General features: G+C 38.8%; 1 protein-coding gene across 1 annotated transcript in view; it reads left to right on the top strand.

Annotated features, from left to right (window-relative positions):
* Positions 1–22,284, top strand: part of FAM135B (family with sequence similarity 135 member B) — a 149,847-nt gene that overhangs the window by 65,693 nt on the left and 61,870 nt on the right. Inside the window, 3 exon segments of the mRNA XM_064442042.1 lie at positions 5,267–5,406; positions 12,377–12,447; positions 14,630–14,803. Coding sequence (XP_064298112.1) covers positions 5,267–5,406; positions 12,377–12,447; positions 14,630–14,803 — 385 coding nt within the window.

Genomic DNA, 22,284 nt, shown 5'->3' on the forward strand with positions numbered 1-22,284 from the left:
AAAGCAAAGGAAGGATCCTACAAAAGTTCAGAGTTGAAAAATTAAGATTTTGGGATATTTGGACAGTTGGGATAATTGGCCAGTGGAGTTTGGGAGAAGGAATGCTAATCTGTCAGGTGTGTATATTATGATCTTAGAAAAGTCAGGGCAACTGCCCTGACCTGCAGAATAATATCAACATTTTTAATTACTTTTCGCTAGAAATGTCTTCCTCTCCTCACATGAATAGAAGTGGTGTGTCTCCCCTTTCCAGGGGAAATGACACAAATGAGAACATTTGAAAATCAGGAAAACTTAGGTTCCTGTCACAGCCTTCCACCAGCTGAGGGATGCTGCCAGCCTGGCCTGGCAATACTCTCAGTTGATGTACCAGTGGGTCCTTCAAGTAGAAGGGCAAGCTTCTGTTCTGGCACAACACACCCCTTCAAAACACAGAGTAGCACATCAGTCAGATAAAGTTGATTTCATTATCAACTTTATCAAATTATACCTACTACCAGCAGCAAAACTATAGTTAAGTGAGTTTGACTAGATGTCACGTGTCTCTATAGGAGGCTATGGTTTCTGGTGGTGTCCTTCAGGTTCCAGTGCTTTTTCTTGAAGGTGTTAAACCAGAATTTCTTATCCGTTGCTTACTTCTTTCTACTTTCCTATCTCAACTCTCATTACATGCTCGGAGGCATTATGCAAAAATGAACTGTTTTCTCTTCTCTTCTCTGCTCTGCTCTGCTCCTTTTCTATATATTTCTTTCCTTTTCAATTCTAATTCTAATTCTAATTCTAATTCTAATTCTAATTCTAATTCTAATTCTAATTCTAATTCTAATTCTAATTCTAATTCTAATTCTAATTCTAATTCTAATTCTAATTCTAATTCTAATTCTAATTCTAATTCTAATTCTAATTCTAATTCTAATTCTAATTCTAATTTGTATTGCATTGCATTGTATTGTATTGTATCGTGTCCTGTCCTGTCCTGTCCTGTCCTGTCCTGTCCTATCCTATCCTATCCTATCCTATCCTATCCTATCCTATCCTATCCTATTCTTCAGGGGCTTTTGCACATATGCCACAGACACACAACACCCACTCCCACCAGTGCCTTCCTACTGGCAGTAGCTGTCAGAACAAAATAGTTTCTATTCTCACTAAATTAGGCTGAGGATAAGTAACAAATCTGTTTACAGGTCACCTATCCATCAGTTCCTTCCTCTAAAGACTATCTGGGCAGATGTTTTCAGGGGCCTTTAGGATCTAAATAGCAAAGCCTCACTCTGATTCTTTAAAGGGGTGAATAATAGGACCTGATGGAATGGCAGGAATATGTGCCAGAGGAGGTTTAGGTTGGGTATTAGAAAAAGGTTCTTCACATAGAGGGTGGTGGAGCCCTGGAACAGGCTCCCCAGGGAGGCATCATCGCACCAAGGCTGGCTATATTCAAGAAGCACTTGGACAAGGCCCTCAGAGACATGGTATGAATTTGGGGTTGTCCTGTGCAGGGACAGGAGTTGGACTTGATCCCTGAGGGTTCCTTCCAACTCAGGACATTCTATGATTCTATGATTGTTTCCCTTCCTTTTTTTAAAATACCATTACTCAATAACCTGCAAAGGGATTGCTCTGGGTGGTGGTTGGATGGCAGTATATTTCCTATGGAAAGAACAGAAAGAGAGAGATGCATCAACAGGCTTTTCTCATTCTCTGAAATGCATGGTTGTGGAGCACAACCCTCCTCTTCATGCTTGTGATGAATGATAGATGTTACAGCCCTGAGAGCTCTTTCACTTTCCTGATAATTTGAAGACATATTCAACCCAAAGAAGATAAGCAGTAATTGGAATAGCCACTTAGGAAAAGGAGACAGGAAAATAAGATTCCTTCTAGCTTAGGGGACACTGCAAGTGACACAAATAAACCTCCTAGCAGGGAAATTCACTACCACAAAATTAGACTTTCCTTGTTGAGTTCACCAAAGCTCAAGCCTTTGAGACTGTGGAATAAAGAGCTAGATGCAGGTTAATACAGTCTTAACTCCAGCTCTCACCAGGGAGTGAGAGCTCCCAGCAGTTTCCACACATTATGTCTGGCCTCCTTGCATTGCATGTGACTGCTGAGCAGTGCAGGCATAGCTTAGAGCTGTTTGCGTAACCAAGGTTATGCTAGAAAGAGATTTGGCAATGCCTATAGTGTCAAGCTTCTCTCACACACCATCCTGCGCTTTGTGCTGAAAGACAGAGGTACTTGTGTGAATATGGGGGTACATCTGCTATGTCTCCTGCCAGCAACCATCTCTGAACGTGTCAGCCATGGCAAAAGCCAACCTTATTGACACTGTGTAGAGACACTTGAGTGTTAGAAGGTATCCCAGGAACAAGTAAAAGTTACCGGGATGATAATGTTTTCATGGAGTATGCTTAGTATACTAAGGAAGAGTATGTCTGGTGCAGGTACCAATTCTTGTTAGTGAAAGAAGCTGGAGCACAGTCATACAGCCTGGTCCCTGTCTGTACCTTAAAGCACAGAATACATCAGTGAGTGCTGCTGCCTGAAGGACAATATCTATGTAGATGTTGTTCCCCTTTTCTCTGAGAGGCAGGATGTCTGCATTGCTGTCAGCATTACTAAGACATATTCGTGCTGCCAAGCGCTCCTCTCAGAAGACTCCCGCCACAGCCTTATGTCATACTTTAGGAGGGAAAGAAGCAGGCTGCGGCCATTGAAATAGGCAGGGATGGGTTGTGTTTAGGAAAAGATCAGGCACTCATCTGCTGTAGTTCTTTGCTAGATCTCTGCAAAGGTAGATCCCCCTGCTTAAAACGGAGCAATTTTTGGCCCTCTAGTATCATACTCATTCACACCGATTTGAGACGACCCTAAGCGTTGTAGCATGTCTTTGACTCGACCTTTCCAACAAAAGAAATTACTCTTTATGCCACCTTGCAAATCTAGCTCCTAAAGCAATTACACACGAGGAGTGGTCTGCGCAGAAGTGTGTTTGAAGAGAAAATTACATTAAACTTTCCAACTAGAAAAATACCAGTATATCAATATCCAAATCAAATAACATAAAGCTTCCTTCATCTGCCAGCTAGAAATAAGAATGCATTATACCTCTAATATGATTTTTACAGTGTCTATAATATGATGAGTTTTAAATTAAAATAAATATGAGGTGCATGCATTAGAAGAGCTAATCAGGCTGAAACATTCTAGCCTAACTGGTGTAGCACAAGGAATAAATGTGTATTTATCTAGGCTGTCAGGACTTATGCATAACCATTGTGCAGGATATGTGATGGAAAGACAATAACAAGGTGAAACACTTAGGCCGTTCCTGGGTGTGCTTGGTAAATGTCAGTAACAGGAAAATTATTTGAATGTAGTCTGGATGACAGCACTATGGTCCTTCTAATTAATTAGCTCAAGTCTTATTGGTCTTATTGGTATTTAATCAACTCTTCCTCCTGCCCCATATGAAAGACAAAGGTACTTCTTTGTCTACACTATTCCAGTTCCAGCAGACTGGCGCCACAATAACTAATCATTATAATGACAAAATTCCATTCATTTGTCTACAGAGGCCTTTAGTGCTTTTCTTTTTTTTAAAGTCCTTTCTCTTATTTTTTTTTTCCCTAACAAAACTTTACCTCAGGAAATCTTTAGTCTTCTGTCAGTCTGGACTCACTGACTTTTGATTGCAAATTATCTATGATTCTTGCACTGAAAAGCAAAGCAGTAGCTTTAGCACAGCAGAACAGGCCTGTCCTGATTTGAAACTCCTGACAAACCAGCAGTCCCTAAGACTTTCTGACCTGGACTTTTATCTTGCCACAGCTCATGGACTCAAAACAATTTTTTGGAATTTGGGCAAAGGCCCAAATTCCCAGAAATACCTTCTGAAAAACTATTCTTTGTAAAAGGCATGTGGCTGCTGGCTTCCTGATGATCACAGATCTGTCTCTTTTGAAGCACTGATACTGGTACACCTTTTTTAAGCACGCCTGGTCAGGAAAGTTCCAAAATACCATTTGCTAAAGGGCTATATTTCAAAAGCTCAGATTCCTACGACACTGGATGCTGGAGAGGGACAAAACTAACTCTGAGTAAATTTTGCAAGAAGTTTTTTTCTCAGGGGCTATGGAATTGGAATTAGCAAGGGATTCTGATTAACAGCCAAGAAACAGCTTGAAAGTACCTAACTCAAGTGCCCAGTTGTTCATTAAATAGTCACACAGTCATCGCAGGCTCCTCTGGAAGGAATTCTGGAAGGAATAGTAAATATTGTTGCCTCCAATGTGGGTTTGTACAGCTAAGTAAGTCACACTGTTCTCCTGTTAGTGAAACAAGAATTACTCAATAAGCAATAGACTTCAACCAAAATTTGCCTCAGTCTAAAGCATGCACTTTTTTTTTTTTTTTGTCAGATGAATGATGTCTTAAATTCCATAGGCTCCATTGTACCCAAACCAAAATGCATATGCTGGAGGCACCTAAAACTTAGGAAGGAAAAATTCCACCTGAGTTTCAATGAAGTTCATTTGAGATGATGTGATACATCAGCACACAGATGAAGCTACTGACTGTCTGAATTCAATGTGGAGAAGTTTAGGGTTTTGGTTCTTGAGTTCCTCAGATTAATCCCCATTGTATGGGTCAGACTGGGAGCTCTTACATGGGTCAAGGGCCTGAAGGGTTACACAGGACTTTTGGCATCTTGAAAAAATGGCTACTTTTTTCTTTTTCTGTATTTTAACTTCAGATGCCTCTGCACTTCCAGGCTCTACATTCGAGACCTGCTATTAGTTATTGTCCCCCTCCCAGATAGTAACTTCTGCAGCACCAGAGATGACAAGAAAACTCTCAATTCTGAAAGATGCCCATTGCAGATAAAAGATGAAATTTGACAGGTTAACACCCACAGTCCTCATGGTGCTGGGTAGCAAACCTCCCTAGAAGATATTTGACATTTTATCTTTCATTAGAAATAAAGTTAATAGGGTAAGTGCTGTCACAGGGTCAGCTATTCTCATTTTGAAATCCAGCCTGCCTATAGTTTAGCATTTATTTTCTTTAAATACCATGTTTGGGGACCTCCAACCCACAATAACAATCTGCTCCATTACCACTAATTATTGAGAATGCAAGTGTTTAATTACAAGTACACAAGATCTAATAAAACTGGCCTAGATAACCTGAAGTAAAAATGTGGGAGAAAAATAACCTCCCTGCAGAAATCACACCAGGGATCTGTCTGTGTTTTGTGCAGGTGATTCCAGCCTTTGCTCAGCCTGTGTTCATGAAAACAACGTTTACAGCAGAATATTTCAGATTTTGTACAGAAACGAAGAGATCATTCTTAATGAATCAATGAACTTCAGAGTGCACCTGCTTCTGGATGGTGAAAGGGTGAGTTGTCTTGAGATGCACATAAAAGCCTCTTACCTAACTTTAGGTCTCCTTTGCACAGATCTCTCCATATGAGAAGTTGTCATGGGTCCCTGTGCTGTCACAGGTCTCATCAATGTAGCTGGTAGAGGTAAAGGCATGACCAAATACCAACACCTGCATTAGAATGAGATCAGCTGTCCTGTACCCATCACTACATATGCCAACAAGGGTGCCTGGGGTGATTTTTTTATTTGTAAATGCAAACACTATAAATATCTACATTACGTCAAATAGATCCTCTGCACTGTGCTTGTTACGAAGAGTAGTCTATACTTTGGCTTTCCGGTGGAATAAGACGTTGACATATACTGGTAAATCAATATATCAGAAACTCAAGTGTATCAACCATAATTTGTCATTTGTGCACTAGATCACTTAATTTACATATCTGTGTAGACCAACCTCACCTAAGAAAGCCAGAAATCTGCATCTTACTTGGACCAGCTTCTACTCCTACCATCCATTACTGTTATCTTCTCCTCCTCCTCTTTCCTTGTGACTGTTTTTTGCTACAGCAATGACAATACTGTGACCAGGCTACCGGTCCCTTTCCACCACTCAGAGGTCTCCTCACCCTTCTCCTTAGTGCTTCAGATTACATGAGTGCATGGCAGAGTTGCTGGAGCTTACCCTCCCTATAGTCCACACACAACCTCTTTGCTTTCTGTCATGTCTCAGCTAGAGTGGTTTCATACTGAGATCCTCCTCGCCACTCAGCATCCACTCCTTCAGCCAACGTGAGCACATGCACAAGGGAAGTACATGATCTGAACCACCCATCTTGTAGGATACCTTTAGCTTACTCTTAATGATGTGAAACTAATGTCTTTCAGTGATAATTCCTGTTCTCATGAACTACAAGAAAGGAGCAATTTTAGGGTACGGAGAGTACTGTTTTACTGGACTCTTAAATAGAAAGGGGAGAAAATGTCACGGTGGATTGGCACTCAAGCCTGGCCCAAAGTGTCACTGCTGTGCTTTGCCAGCACAAGGACTGTTACAAAATATATGGCATATTGGTACTTGTTCTCATTGATAATGAGAGCACACAGGACATCAGCTGTTTTTGCAAAATCAGCATGCCATCAAAATTTGTTATGCAGCCAGTGTGAATCAAATGCTGTGTGCTGAACTTGGGGCCAGAGGTTCTCACCTGTCCTTCCTTGTATAACTTTGTATTTGAGCATGAAGAGATTTAAAATTCCTGTTTTGTCTGATTTCAACCCATATATACGTGGGTTATATATAGTTCTAAATTAAAACATCTGGAGAACCTAATTTAAGCTCATTTCACATGCTTCCCTTTAACTCCCACTTTTTTCTTGATGTTTTGGTTTGGTTGTTTTGTTTTGTGTTGTTGGTTTGTTTGTTTGTTTGGTAGGTTGGTTTGTTCCTCCATAGAATTGCTGTTCTGTGTTTATATGAAAAATTACTGAATGCAAGTTTATCAATATTTGTTAGGAAAATGTTCCAACATGCTTAATTGAATATTAATTTTATCCTTCCTCAGTGGAACATCTCTGATTAAAAGTCCCTCCCCTCAAATTATAGCAATTTCCACTGCATTGAGCAGGGATGATTTCTGATGATTTTTGCATTGATATTCCAGAAAGTTGTGCACCCCACAAAATGATGAAGGAAAAATAAAAGATCCCGCAAGATTCCTCACAGCTAAACCTCATTCTGACTCTTAATGTGCTGTGTGCTTCACACTTGTCTTTTCATAAGAGGTCCCTTGGGAAAAGGAGAGTTGCCCGATTCTTTATTTACAGAATGGTTTTGTACAGAGAAAACTTCATTACCTCTGGTGAAGTTGCTTTGGTTTTTCAGGGGTGTAGAATAAGAGGATAAACAGGTCTGTTGGTCCCACATCAGTTGCTGAAAAGACTCTAAAGAATCAAACGCAAAAAATAAAGGTCTGTAAAACATTTTGCGTGTTGAGCACATTAGCACAATTCACTTCTGCCTGATGCTCCCAGGTGTCTTTTTTCTGCTTTGATGTCTTGCCCTCCACAAATTTACATATTTGATATAGATATAGGAGAGACCAAGGTGTGCCAACCTACTATAGACACAATTATTGTTCAGAGAAGGTTTTGTATCTCTGTTATCTCTGTTGCATGTGATCCTTGCAATGCGGTGTTAGCAAAACACCTAGAGATTTGTAAAAGGTTTTATATATTATCTCTGTTCATAACTTGTTAACACACAAGATATGCAAATCCTTTTTGTGCCAATTGTGTGTCATGGTGGAGATTTTTGATTGAGGGTGAAGAACCTATTCACTGCTTTTTCTGTAAATGGAAGTTATGATAAATGGACAAGGAAGTTAGACCAGGTAATGGAAGCGCTGAGTTCTCACGCTCCATGTAGTTTCTGCTGTCAGAGTTGGAATTATGAAATGTTAAGCAAGCAGTATGCTTCCTCCTCATGGTGTTAGGGTAGTTTTGTTGATGAGATAAGTTGCTGAGATAGACTTAGTACGAAAAACCCCAAACAACAAAACCCAATGTTCATGTCCAGATTAGATTATTTGCTACTGTTTTGGGTTTGGTTTTTTTAAAGTTATTTTTTTTCCTTGTTTTCCCCTTCACGTGCATAACCCTAGATAAGCTTAAATATGGAAATACATCTTTTGTCTCATTAAATGGAAGCAGCCTCAATTATCCACCTAAAAGTGGCACTGAGCATACTTTTCACCATGTAAATGGTGCTTTAAGACTCTCTGGTTTATTAGATACTTTTTTCTATATTATCCCAAAATGTAGCATCCTTTGAATTCATAGGAAACCATAGTGCAGGGCTGAGGCAGCCTTTAGTGTTACAAAGAAGTCCAATATATTTTCATAAGCTTTTGCTTTCATTCTTATTAAAGAAGGAGCTCTGCCTCTTTCATCAAGCAATAAAACAGGTAACTTGTCTGCCTCCTTGCTTGCTGGCTCCATTCAGGGACAATTTAGTAGCTGAGAGCGGACAAGCTGAGGTATGCTGGGATATCACAGTATATTAGATTTTGTACTTTCCAGAGAAATTTAAGTAAGATGGGATATCCAGATTATTCAGTCTGACATTCTGGCTAAGTGGTTAGATATTATGGACGTACATCACAAGAATGCTGGAAACTTCAGTTATAAGTACTATTGCAGCTCTTAAAAGCTAAACCAAAGATGTAAATGTGGACTTGAAAAATTAGAATTCAAAACTGAAATGCTGCACTTCATTCCAGGCCAGTTCAACAGAAATCAGAGTACTTTGCTTTGTATATACATTTAATTGTATAAATACTTTCACTTCTTAGATATAAATACCTTCTGTTGTACAGATTCTGAATATTGTTCAATAAAATTCATTTCCCTGTCAGTGCAGTCTTTTGGCAAAAGAGGCAGAGGTCAGAAAACAGCCTGAACTCTGCACAGCACCTTCTGGAAAATTGTATGTGCTCCCAGACAAATATGGGGTCTTTTTGCACAAGCTATGAGGCCCAAGGTGGGAGCACTAGGGAAAATGTAGGCACACCCCAGCAATGGAGAACGGGATAATGAATTTGCAGACTTTATTGTCCAGAAGTCACAAGATGATTTTACAAGAAAATGCAGAGTAATATTAAATTGATGCAAACAATGAAGAATTAATCAAATCAGAATGATAACATTAATTTCAGCCTTGCTTGATTTTGGCGGGGGACGAATGAAATGCATGTACTATTTCAAATAAAGTTTTCAAAATTTCTGTTCAGATTGGCCTTTACTTATTTTATTTTTGACTGGGGACAAGATCAGCACGTAAAATACAATATTATTTCCCAGAGGTCAGACATTCTGAATTTCCTTTACTTTTGTTTGGGTGCATGGAATATAACAGAACAGCATAATATGCCTTGTTTAATATGAATGTGTTTGCACAAACACAGATCTTTATATTTGCTTTCATGAGTTGTGATTTTAATCAATAACACAGCTGCAGGGTCAAAGAACTTTATAAAAAACACTGGAAAACACAGAGTACCTGGGAGAATACTGCTTGGCTTAGCCAGTCAAAAACTAGTTATATTCCACAGAAATTTCCAGTTTAATTTCTTAAGTAAGTTGGTATGAAATTTTAAAGCTTTTCTTCAGGTGAGGGGAAAAAACCTGATAGTCTATCAAACTTTTGGAAAAATATACAGTCTGTAAATGATAACTGTGGAAAACACCACAATAGTCACAGTAGTGCTAAAAGAAGCATCCAATATTTCATTTAACGACGATATTATTTCATACGGGAAACTGAGGAATGATAGAAATTTCAGTGCCTCTTCTGTGTGAGTTATGGAAAGGCCATTTAGTTTTCTCCCATGTAAAGTATCTTATGCACCTGTGGTTCTAATAAGTGAAAAAAGTAAAACACAGATAAGTCCAGCAGATGTCAAAGCTGTAGAGTTACTTGTGTCATGTAATTACTGTATGTTATTCTGTTGTGTCTCAACCTATGTATAAGCCTTTTATTGATATTTTCTCACGGAGTCTAGTAATTTTTTTACAACTGTCCAATTTTCACTTGTCTTAATATTTGCACCTCCAATATACAGTAGAAAATATAAACTCTGTAGTGAAGGCCTTGATTTGATTTTATGTGGGTTTTTGCACTATTCTGAGCAGTCTGATTTCAATACAGTTTTGGGACTAAAAATATCCTATACTTGCACCATACTGCATGACCCCATGCAGTGATGAATACTTCTAAGTCTCTCAGACATCTGCTCATTGCCTCAAGGTGTTTTGAGCTAGTGTCACTACCTATTGAACACATTTTAAACACAGGCTCAGATTTCAGTGACAGTTGCAGGTGCTCAGCAGTATTAGGCACAGGCCCAAAATTTCATCCCCTCTGCTGGAGGATGAGTTTTGCTTTGTTTGAAGCACTGTACTTCAGCTGAATTTCTAGTTTAAATTCAGACTGTACCTTCAGTAATGATTATTTCCTTTGCAACTGTGATTTTTAGTGACAACAACTCATTACAAAAGAAAAAGTTTTTTTCTGAAAGACATACATCCAGGTGTTTTCAGACAAACACAAACAAGGAAGCATATTTTCAGTAAACAGAAGCTGGAATTTTCTCCTCACATCTCTGTGCCCGTGGTCATGCCAGAAGAAATACCATATTACTTCTGAAGGGTTTAAATTTTATATCTTTGATAATTTTGTGAAAGTGCAATGAATCCTTGGTTCAATTTTCATGCTTCAACAGAAAAAGCCACACTGTAGATGGAGTTTCAGCTTTGGAAAACCTAGCTAAACATGTTTTCTGTTATATATTTTCTGAATCCTGCCTGTCAGAACAAGATAAATGCCTCTGACATTGCCTTCAGTGCATTTTTGGTATAGTCTGTTGTTAAGAGGGTGCTAATCAGCTGGACAAAGCAGAATTCATCTTGCTTAACTTAAGCCATCTAAAGTTCAAGTGTGTCTAACCAAAATATTTCACTAAGTTCTACCTATTGTCAATGAAAAGATTCAAACATAAACAGAAACCAGGTGTCCTTTTCAGATGTGTACCTCAGGACAGGTCAACTCACTGTATGCATCTGCTTGTTGCTTTCCGTTGACAAAAGATGGAACCTAGATGTCTCACCTCACCTTTTCGTGGCAAAAACTGTGTCAAAAGAAGTTGTATTTATAATACTTTATCCCCAGTGAACAACTCCACTTTTCCACCTGTATTCCTGTGTGTCTCCTGTTGTACTCTGGTACACAAGAAAAGATGCTTAAACTCAGAGAAAAAGACCAGTTTTGTAATAAAATGAGTGATTCTTTTGGTTCATATTTACATTTAGGTTGATAGAAATAAAAACTTTTTTAGTTCTACTAAACCTATGTTTCTGGGGAAGAAAAAACTTTCCAAAGGAGTGAAGGAGAAAGTACTGGGCAGCTTAATCCTTCTTCCATACTAATTTACTTATTTCCATTGATTATACTTGCTTTAAATATGCCAATCTGGGATGTGTTATCCAATGTAGTCCTTTCCAGGTTAAGGTAATGAACAGACAGCTTCTTTCATATACTGTTTCAGAAAATCCAATTAAAGTATCTTATTGACAATAAAAGAAGGGTAATCTTGCTGGTGGTACCTATCAGAAAAAGGTACAAATGAGCCATCTTATGATCAAGCATGATATCTTCAGTGTATTTGGCAAGCTGAATCCTACCATGTATAAACATGTCCAGTGCCTTGCAACAAGGTGAACAGTTAAAGTTCCGTTAATTGAAGCTTTAAAAACAATAAAAGCCTTTGAATCTTGCAAAGAAAATGGTCTAGATGAGAATCAATTATAAACATCCTCCATGAATCTATCAAGGGCCAGAAAGAGTGACTGGGAGGCAGGAAAGCTTCAGTTTGCTGAGAAAAAACCTAACAGGTTAATGAAAGATCAGAAATCATCAGAATTATTTGAACCATTTCTGGTTGTTTTAAGCTGTAAATTTTGAACCTTTCATTAGCTACAAGCAGGTACTCATAAGGATTCATGGTTATTTCTCAACCAAGAAACCCTAGTTCTTGTTATCATTCAGCTGACAAGATAACCCAAACAAATACTCACTCAATGAAGGAGCTTGGCTTCAGAAATACTCCACTGACTCTCAGTCTGCAAAGAGCAAGTATCCAGCAAATGCAGTGCTCTACACACTCTGGTTGCTCTTGTCTGGAGTGATTTTTTTGACATGACAGGACACCCAGGAGCAGATAACACCTCTGACTGCTCTGGTTTTGTCTGACTCCTCCAGCAATTACCTTGACTTGCTGTCGCATTGCTCCTTTCTGCCACTGTGGCAGGGTGTTGCTATTGCTGCGTATTTATGCCTTTGCTCGTATCAGACAAGCCCATCCACCTTTGCCTTCAATGCTGTAGGTGCCAATTTATAAAGGTAACCTGCCTTTCTCTTTTTGTAGGTGGAAGATGCATTGAGTGAGGCAGATTTTCAGCTCAAGTTGGACCTGCACTTTACTGATAGCGAACAACAGTAAGTGCTGTTTTAAAGCTCAGTTGGTAATGCAGGCATTTGTTCAACTGGGAAATCGCTCTGATGAAGCAAGAGTCCTTTGGAAAAAGGAATAGCTTTGATTAGTCTTTCTTTTGCCTCAATGCTGAAGTCTCTCTGTTTCTTCCCTCTGTATTGGAAGAGTGTCTCTCATACACCTCTTTAAAGGAACAATATTTTCTCTCCTTTAAGTGTGAGGTTTTCAAAGGTGTTAAGTGTTCCTCTGTCTCTGCTACTGTTAAAGTCAAGGGGAATATCATCACTGACCTCCATGTGAGCAGGGGCTGTGGTTCAGGAATGCATTTATTCCAGGAGACAACGAAGTATTTTCTGGCTGAAGATGAGTGTATGAACATGCTAACTGCTTTTCTTCTGTAAAGAACCAAAGCTGTCTCTATATTTCAGGAGGAGTCTCCCCATTGACTTTGATCTCTTCCCACTGCATTTGATTCCATAATCTTAGGTGAAGTGGGGGTAGCATCCCTTCCTGAGACATAGCAGAAAATGTGATCCCAGGCATTATTTAGCACTTCTGTATCCCAGAAAAGGCTTCCAATGACTTCAGCAGCATTTATGGGGGGGTGGGAAGGGAAGCAGAGAAATTTTCTGAGCTGTGTTTCATGCTAGGACTGTCCCCATATGATTCTATTCATTTGCATGGGGCACACAAATGAATCTTAAGAACATGTTTCCTTTATCTTCAAGACACAAAAAGTGAAAACTTGTTCTCTCAGGCAGGTGAGACTGGACCATCAGTCATCAGCTGTGATGCCAATGGGTCTACAAGAGAGAAAAACCAAACATTTAGTGGTAGCCAAGAGTAAAAATCCTGAAGCTTTCATGTTATGAAATTGTGCTCTAACACATACATTTAATTTCTGTTATCATTTGAATGAATAATCTGATTTAATATAAACAAAAGCAGTTATTTTTATAAAAGGATATTCTGCAAATCTCATCAAAACATTTCTTGTGACTAACCATGCAACATACTCAACCATCTCATAACAGATTTTCTTAGCTCTAGGAAACAGTTGGTTTCAGAAGGGTCTTTAATGCTAAAACAATTCATAGAATCATAGAATCCTAGAACGGTTTGGGCTGGAAGGGACCTTAAAGATCATCTAGTTCCAACCCTTCTGCCATGGTCAGGGACACTTTCCACTAGACCACATTGCCCAAAGCCCCATCCACCCTGGCCTTGAACACTTCTAGGGTCAGGACATCCACATCCACAGCTTCCCTGGGCAATGTGTTCCAGTGCCTCACCACCCTCATAGTGAAGAATTTCTTCCTTATATTGAACCTAAATCTACCCTCTTTCAGTTTAAAGCCATTAATTCTTCTTTAGATGTGCGTTTCACTTGCATTGGGAAGATGTGGTTAGGCATGCTCCAGGTTTACATCTCAGTCTCCTGTCCAATAGGTGACTCAGATGTTATGTGGTTGACTCCACACTAGGAAAGTTATTTTGGAATAGTTATAATCAAGCTTTAAATTAAAATATTGGGGTTTATTTACTGGAAAAAGGAGAAGCTAGTCCAACTTGTGTTGTCCTTCTGCTGTTACTTCACTTTTTTTTTTTTGCCTCTTGACAAAAGTTTTTTCTGATCCACTATCGGGAAAGGTACTCTGAATATTTTCAGCTCTCTCTGACACATGACTGCTTCTAACTCTCACCGATTGCCTAAGTTGATTTTTCTTACATTGAAAATCACAAGAAGTGAGCTGTCCTGGCTATTAACACTCAAATAATCTGGGCAGTTTGCTAAATGCATTTCCTTCTGCTGCTCAGTTCTTGATGTCTGTAGAACTAGTGCATAGGTGAACATCAAGGACTATCACCAGGGGAAACTGGAATCACCTCTATTTTAATTTATACAGTATATTTATAGATCTCTCTATGCCTGTTATTTTTTTTTTTTTAATGTGTATACATATATGTGTATGTATATTTATATTTATGTTAATGTTTATGTTTATGTTTATGTTTATGCTAGGCACAAGTACAACACAAGATGCTCATCAATTATGTAAACCCTTATGAAGCTGGAGAGTGATAAAAATTTGCCTCAAGCCATCTCCCAGTCTCCTGCCTGTGGCATGTTACAGGCTGTGGCAGCTCAAGCTTTCACTAACCCTTGTAAACCTCTTTCTCTTCCAGACTGAGAGATGTTCCAGCGATCCCCATGATCAGCAGCCGTACACTGTGTCTTCACTTCCACCCCCAGAGAGGTCTGCACCACCATGTTCCTGTCATGTTTGACTATTTCCACCTGTCAGTGATATCCGTCACGGTGCATGCATCACTGGTAGCATTACACCAGCCTCTGATCAGGTAAAGGACACAGAAATGCCTGTTGAAAGGCAGAGGAGATTCCTCTTGAGTTCATTTGCTTAGTGTATAGGAGAAGTGGAGAGGATAGTTTAATTTGAAGTTTTTTAGTCCTGGGTTAGGATCCTGGAGATTGCGGTTTAGAACCAGCCCCTGACTCAGGCTCCTCCCCTTGATAAGATGTTAGGGGTCTGATGAAAAACTAAGAAAATCTTTGGGAAGAGGTTCAGAAATTTTGATTAGCCTTGATCTCTCTATTCCCCATCTGTAACAGAAGGAAAGTGAAAATTTTCTTCTCCTTGGCTGTATTTCCTCTTTAATCTAAAAGCAACTAAGAGCATTTACATTTTTTCCCCTGTTGTTTTGCAAAGCCTTTAGGATAGTTGGACTCTAATCTCATCTGTGGCCTCTGTGCATTAGCATAATTCATAATATGGCTAGAAGGAGGTATGCATGAGTCAGTGCTGGATAAGAGTCTCTTGAATTTTCCCTTTGCAGCATCATCTGATTTAACCATGCAGCAGTATAATACTAGCTGCCATGGGGTCTAGGTGTGATTTGTGTTATCTGATTCATAATGACAAGAAGATAATTCAGAACTCCTTCAAATAAAACAGGGCTGGAGGTCAATATCCTCTAATATTTAGAGCAAGCGAGGGGAAGCAAAGGTCTTTCTGGTAATTTACTTTGTGTCCAATCTTGTCATTGCATGAGATAAAAGAGTGGTGAGAGGGAGAGAGCTGTTGGTCCTGAAGCAAAATGCAGTGTTCAGCATTGTTCAGCTTCCCTTACTCCAGCAAGGCCTTGCTGTTTACCAAATGACCAGGAGACACTCAGGTTTGTCAGATATTGTGCAAAGAAAGAGCACTGTGTTAGAAAGAAAAGATGAACATGTAGACTTTTTTCCCTCAGGTTTCATGTTTTGACTTAATACATCTTTGCTTCAGTTCCCCATTTGTATAAAGGCATTGCTTGTACCTGCTGCCATAGAATGAGTTAAGATTGTAAGCGCTTGAGTTGTGACAGTGATGTGAGTTGTATTGGTAGATCAGACTGACATCTCTGTCTTTTCTTCTGCTGCTGAGATACAGGTAACTACTGTCTTTCTCTTCTGCTGTGTGTTGACTTTTTAAATGTGAATTAGATTGTAACAGACTGCTTCTAAGCAGATAATTTTGCTCAGATAATTTCCCTATTGTTCTACTATATAAAAGGATGAAAGAACAATAGTTATCAGGCTTAATGACTGTTTTCAGTGCTTTATTATCCTCTAATGAACAGGGCTGCAGAGACTTGTTACTGTTATTAGGCATAAATCGCATGATGAGCACCGTTCCATAGTCAGATTATTATAGTTTTTAAAATATGATTTTGTGGACATTTATGAAGTATGTAATATTTTTACTTAATGCAGTGGAATGAAGATTTTTGACAACACAATATAGAGTCTCATTTGTTTAAGCCAGTAAAATAATTTTAAAGTATGATACTGAGGATTTATCTTCTTGATAAATATTCAAAACCTGAGGAGTTTTTAGATCATGCGTTCTCTAAATATAAATCAGAGTGAAGACACTAATGTAAAAGAAATGCCAGTTCCAAGCACTCTGAAACAAAACCAGCCAACTGAATCTTACTTGCTTTTCTCCCAGCTCAGAGCTTTCCTGCTTATCACTTATCATTGGAATTTTCTAGGAATATAGAAAAAAAGGTTTACTTGTAAAATCAGATTTTTATTTTTGTAACCCAATAGAACCTGAATGACTGGAAAGTCTTTTTTGTCACATTGTAAAAAAACCCTGAACACAAGATAGTTACGTTGTCTGAGGAAAATATCTATGCAGTATTTCACTTTAGTTTGCTACCTTAAACTGTCCCATCATAGCACATACTTTACATGTATATGCACATTATTTCTACACCTATGTATACACTTAACTCTAAAGCAGTAACAGTTCTAGACCTGCCTTGGAAATAAAGATCTCACATTATGTAAAATTGAAATTCACTGCTGTCCTGAAGTTGTCCTGGAAAACAACTTTGCCTGAAGCACAGCTATGTGCTTACATATGCCCTGTGGACTCAGCTTTTCATATTTTCTTAGATCTGTTGGCAAATTAGATACTCTTCCCCAATGTCCTTCCCTGTTCTATGTATTTAAACAGTGAAAGTGGTAGGGAAAGCAGCAAGACTGACTCAGGCTTTTCCCTGCAGGGTAATGTACACCCACAAATAGCTGCTGTTGGGCAAACCTTGCCAGGGTCCCTTCATTAGCTCCTGTTTTTTGACAAGTGAACATTTTGATATTGATATTTGTCCTGGTTAATAATTCTTATACAATAAATATTACATTAGGTTTGATACTTTGAAACCCTTGCCTCTTACCAAACTGAGAATGAGTGAAATTCGTGTTTATGGGATCCTTTGCAGGATTCTGGATGGAAATTTTGTGATCTGAAACACTCACCTGTGCCTTCGCCTGCAACCAAACCTTTCTGCCAGGCGCAGCAGGACATTGTCACACCACTGCTTGCAAACCAGAGCCGCTGCAGACCCCAAGCCCCTTGGCCTCCGGCAGTGACATCTGCTGTGCGGGTCAGTGGTGTCGGCACTGAGTGCTTTTGGCAGCTGCAGATCACAAAGCAGGATTTTCAAACTTACGGAGTGTGGGAGAAAGAGGAGAATTTAGATCAGGAGTTGGCTGGCACATCTCAGCTAACACCATAGAAATGACAGTTCTCTTTGGAAAGTAAATGGCTTGCCTCTGGCAACCTCATTTTATCCAGGATGACAGAAGATGACCCCAGCAAGACTGTCAAAAGATGAACAGAAAAAGTGAATGATGTTCAGGCTTTTGAATACTCCCCTGCTGAATGCACTGGCCTCCACAACTGCTTAAATACATTTTTTATCCTCTTACCTAAGCTCCAGAGGCTAAATGTGAGTAGAGAGTTGTAGGAGGAAGGTGAGGAGGAGTTAGGGCTTTTGCACTCCAGTGTTCTGTTTTGTCTTTTGTATACATCAGTTTGGTTTCTGGCCTGAGACTTTGACTTCTTTAGCTCCCTGTCACTGGCTTTGCTGCTGGTCCAGTCTGTAAGTGGAATCAGCAGTTATTAGCCCAGCATCAGCTGTTAGAAAAGGCGTTTTGCTCCAGCATGGTTCAGACTTCAAGAAGTATTTCTGCTGTTCCCAAAGGGACACATCCACCTCTCTGGCATGCAGGTCTACTTGGTCTTAGGCATGCTGCAAGCTCCGTGCCTTTCTTATATTGGGCTCTTCTAGGAAGCAAACTGCAAGAAGCATGGTTGCCTGCTTCATTAATTCCATAGACTTCTGCACCACTCCTTCCAGAGCCGAGTTAGCATACGCTACTGCTTATAAACAAAAATACAACTTGTAAATTATCTCTGAAAGAAGTACCCAAATACATAGATTCACACACACACACACACACACATATTTTCCCACACTGAATACATTGCACTATATGTTGTATTTCTTGTTAAGTAGCATGGAAAATCGAACCTGATTGGCATGTCTTCTACTGAAAGTTTATCCAGTGACTTCAGATGATTTTTACTTTCCTCCTCTGAAAGCTTTCTGGAAATGTAAGAGCTGTGTTTCAGCACTAGACTGCTACTATCTGTACAGACCAGTCTCCCCAAAGCCATGTTTTCTCTGAGGACTGCACAGAATCCAGACCACCTGATGGCCATAGCATCTGCAGTCTTACTCTGGCTCTTGGGCTTCAGCTAAAAACCTCTGCAACTTGAATGAAGAAAATAAAAAAAAAAGTAAAATAAAAAAGCAAGGCTTGAAATTGCTGCTAATAAGCAAGATTCTTCGTCACAGGCAACTGGTAAACCTGTTTTCTCTTGTTTGCACAAGAAGGGGTTTTAATTTCCTCAGGTTTCTGGATTCTCTTCAGCTTTCTTTTCTCTTCCCCACTTTCATACATACTTTCAGGATTTTACTTGTTAGTATTGAATGCTTAATTTCCCACATCCAAATTACTGTATGAGAAACAAGAAATCTTGGTGGCATCTGAGGTGGAGAAATAATAAAATACACATTTTGCAAGTGGAGAAACCAAGACACAGATACTGAATTTTTCAGTGCCTTGAGCTTACTCTGCTTTGGGAAGAGGAAACAGAATCAAAGGCAGAACGGGTATTTAAAGGTTTCAGCCCTGACCTAGTTCTGCTGTGCTCCACTGCACTGAGGAATCAGGCCAACCCTGGCCATCCTCGAGCAATTTCATCTTGCATAAAATCTTTTATTCCCAGGCATCCTCCTGTTCCTCGAAAGCACGCCTGTAAGTGCATACATGCACGACAGGCTGTATGTGATACACTGCACTAACCTGCACACCTTGAATCTGTGTGTGGATTATGCAGGTCAATTTTTCTACAATTTTAAGTGTTGCTGACAACTACTTATGGGCAGCTTATATCTGAAACTGCCACAGATGTAAGCCTGCGTAGCGAAGTTCGTGACTTATATTTCCCACTCCATCTCATTTGCAAATAATCTGTAGAAAGAAAATGGAATATTAATGCAGTAAAGAGCTATTGCTTCCATATTATGTTTCTTAAAAGAACATATACATAAAACAACAACTGTAAATATCCACATATTATTCTCAAAACCAAATAACAGATCATCCACGTACCCTATGGCCACATGCCAGCAGTAATTTGCCAAAAGCTATATTAATGTTTTGAGTTAAAACAGTGAGGCAAATCAGTGTTGTGCACTGCATCTTTCCTGATCTGTGGGAGTTAGAAGGAAGTTCCTGGTGAAATGTAAACAGTGCTCTCAGTGGAGTATGTGGGGGTTTGATTCTGGAGTGTTTTTTCTATGGGACTTACTTATCTTTTTCATTTTTAAAATCAGTAAGATTTTATGCATAAGGGACTGATGGAAAAAAAGTGATTTCTCCATAGGATCTGGCCTAAATGGGATGCAAGTTCATTTCCTGAACATCCATTCCTGGTTCAGTCATAAGTTTATAATTTCTTGTCATTAGAAATGTCAATATTGTGGGGATATTTTTTGTTTGGTTTGGTTTTGGCATTTTATTTGTGTGGGTTCTTTTGTTTGGTTGGTTGGGTTTTTTGTTTGTTTGGGGTTTTTTTTTGTTTTCGTTTGGGGTTTTTTTTCGTGGTTTTGTTTGTTTTGTTTTTGTTTTTCACAGTTTAACCATTTCATTTACTCCAAAATAATTTTTCCTCAAGCAAGATTCAGAAGATGCCAATCTGTTAGATTTTTGCCTCATTCTGCTGAAATTTACAATTCATGAAGAAACAAAGCTTTTCTTCCAAAAAGAAAAAATAATCTTCATTTTGAAGAAAGTGAATGAAAAATTTAAAAAATTTATTTCATTTTGGGGCAGTTTAATCGCAAGAGGAGTATTATATTTTACTGAACTGGCCTAAAGCATTTATTCTGAATTACTTCAGAAACACCTCTGAATTAACATTTATGAAGGCCAATCCATATCTTATGCTAGGGTACTGCCATCTGGTTTATATGTTAAAGAATTGTCCACAGAAGGTAAAAAACCAGGGAATGGTTAATATTTTGTGCTGTAAAAAACTAAAAGGTGCCACATGCAATTCTCCAACAGCAGGTTCAAAACAAACAGAAAGTGCAGCATATATATATATATATTATATATATGCAATTGATTTCAAAATAAGTTACAGAGGACAAAAGTAAAAATGAAAAAAGCATGGACACAAATTCATGGAAGATAACCATAAGTGATGGAAATAATTACCTGAATATAACCTCTGAGTCAGAAAGTTCTTAAATTTTGATTGCTGGTGTCTTGCAGGCAATACCATAGGAAATATCTGGGTTTTCAAGGCAGCTTACTAGACTGTCTATCAATGGCTGCTATAAGAACTATGGGACTCCTCTGAAGGATACAGACCATGGATAAGGTCATGAAAAGAACAGTTCAAAAATAAAAGCAAAAATAAATTGTTTCTTTTGCTGAAAATATCAATATTCTGCACATTTGTTCGTTCTCTCTGACACATACACACTACCTCTTTTGACATTTTTCATTCTGACACCAAATAAAAGCTACGGTTAACATACAGGATGAGGAACTAAATGTTAAAATTAAATCAATGCTGTTAAAACATAGTCCAAACGGACACATAAATAACCAAGGTTCAAGATTCACACAAATGAGCATGGCTGCATGAATAACAGGAAAAAATAAATTCAGAAAACAAACTTTGATGTAGCAAATTAACCTGTTATTGTTAATAAAAATTGTCTTCAAGTATTATGTGCTTCAGAGAGCATTAGAGGAACCTCAACATTTTGCAAACCTTCCAGTTAAACTTTCACTAACAGACAGATGACATTTTGGCAGGTTTCCCAAAAAAGGTTTTTGTTTCAGTGTTATGTGAAATCAATTTCCATAAAACCAACAGATTAAAATCCCTTCTCTGCTGTAAAATCAAAAGATAAATAAATAAAAAGGCATTAAAAAGTGCTTTTCTCTCCCTTAAAACCTTTGAAAGCTTTGCTAATATTCAAATGAGGAGTTTTTCATGTTCAGGCAACATTTGTTTAAGCTTCATTCTCTGATACCACAGCAATCATTTTTTATTTCTGCTTCTTGAGCCTTTCCAACAGACCAGGGCAGGCAACATCATCTTGTAACAGCTGAAATTATTCAGAGCAGTGTTTATCTCTTGTCTGTTCATAATTGCTTTCGTTTATTTATTTATTTTTATCTTAAATGTTGCCTGTAGGAAATACATGCTGCTTAGAAGCAGCGAGCTGGAAATTTCTTGGATCACATAAATTAATACATACATAAGCAAGGCCAGATGTATACTATGGTCCTCTACACCATCCTCCCCGTCGTGGGATGTCCTTTTTCAGTGTAGGAATGCTAGGGGATATATAACAAAAAGCAGGTTTGATTTAGGGGCAAGGCAGGGATTTGTGATTAACTTTCTGAAACTGATGCAGTTCCTAACTTCGCTTGAGATTCTTTCCCTGATACTGCACACATCACTGAGTTCCCCTGCACATCAGAACGTCACCTGTTATTTGGGTAATGACAAGTATTGCTGCACATCCTTTTGTCATGTATCCTTAGCATAAGCATCCTTTCTTTTGTTGTGTGTTTTTGTACAGCAGTCAGGACTCTTGTCTGCCCTTAAAAACTGAATAAGGCGTAGATATCCATGAATTATGGCTGGTCTGAGCTGACATGACCACATGATACACATCTACATAGAGGAATAACCTCAGATTGGAAAGTTTTGGCAGAATAAATGACACTGCCCTGTGGCTTTTAGTTCTGGCATATTATGGTTTTAAATTTTTTTGTGTGCTTTCCATCTTGGAAGATTTTTTTTTTCCAAGAAGACTGGGTCTTCTGGCTATGGTGTTGTTTGGGAGGTCTGGATGGGCATCAGGTGCCTGTGGATAGTGATCCCAGTCTGAAAGCG

Source organism: Phalacrocorax carbo, chromosome 2 (assembly GCF_963921805.1).
Source record: "Phalacrocorax carbo chromosome 2, bPhaCar2.1, whole genome shotgun sequence".
Lineage (NCBI taxonomy): Eukaryota > Metazoa > Chordata > Aves > Suliformes > Phalacrocoracidae > Phalacrocorax > Phalacrocorax carbo.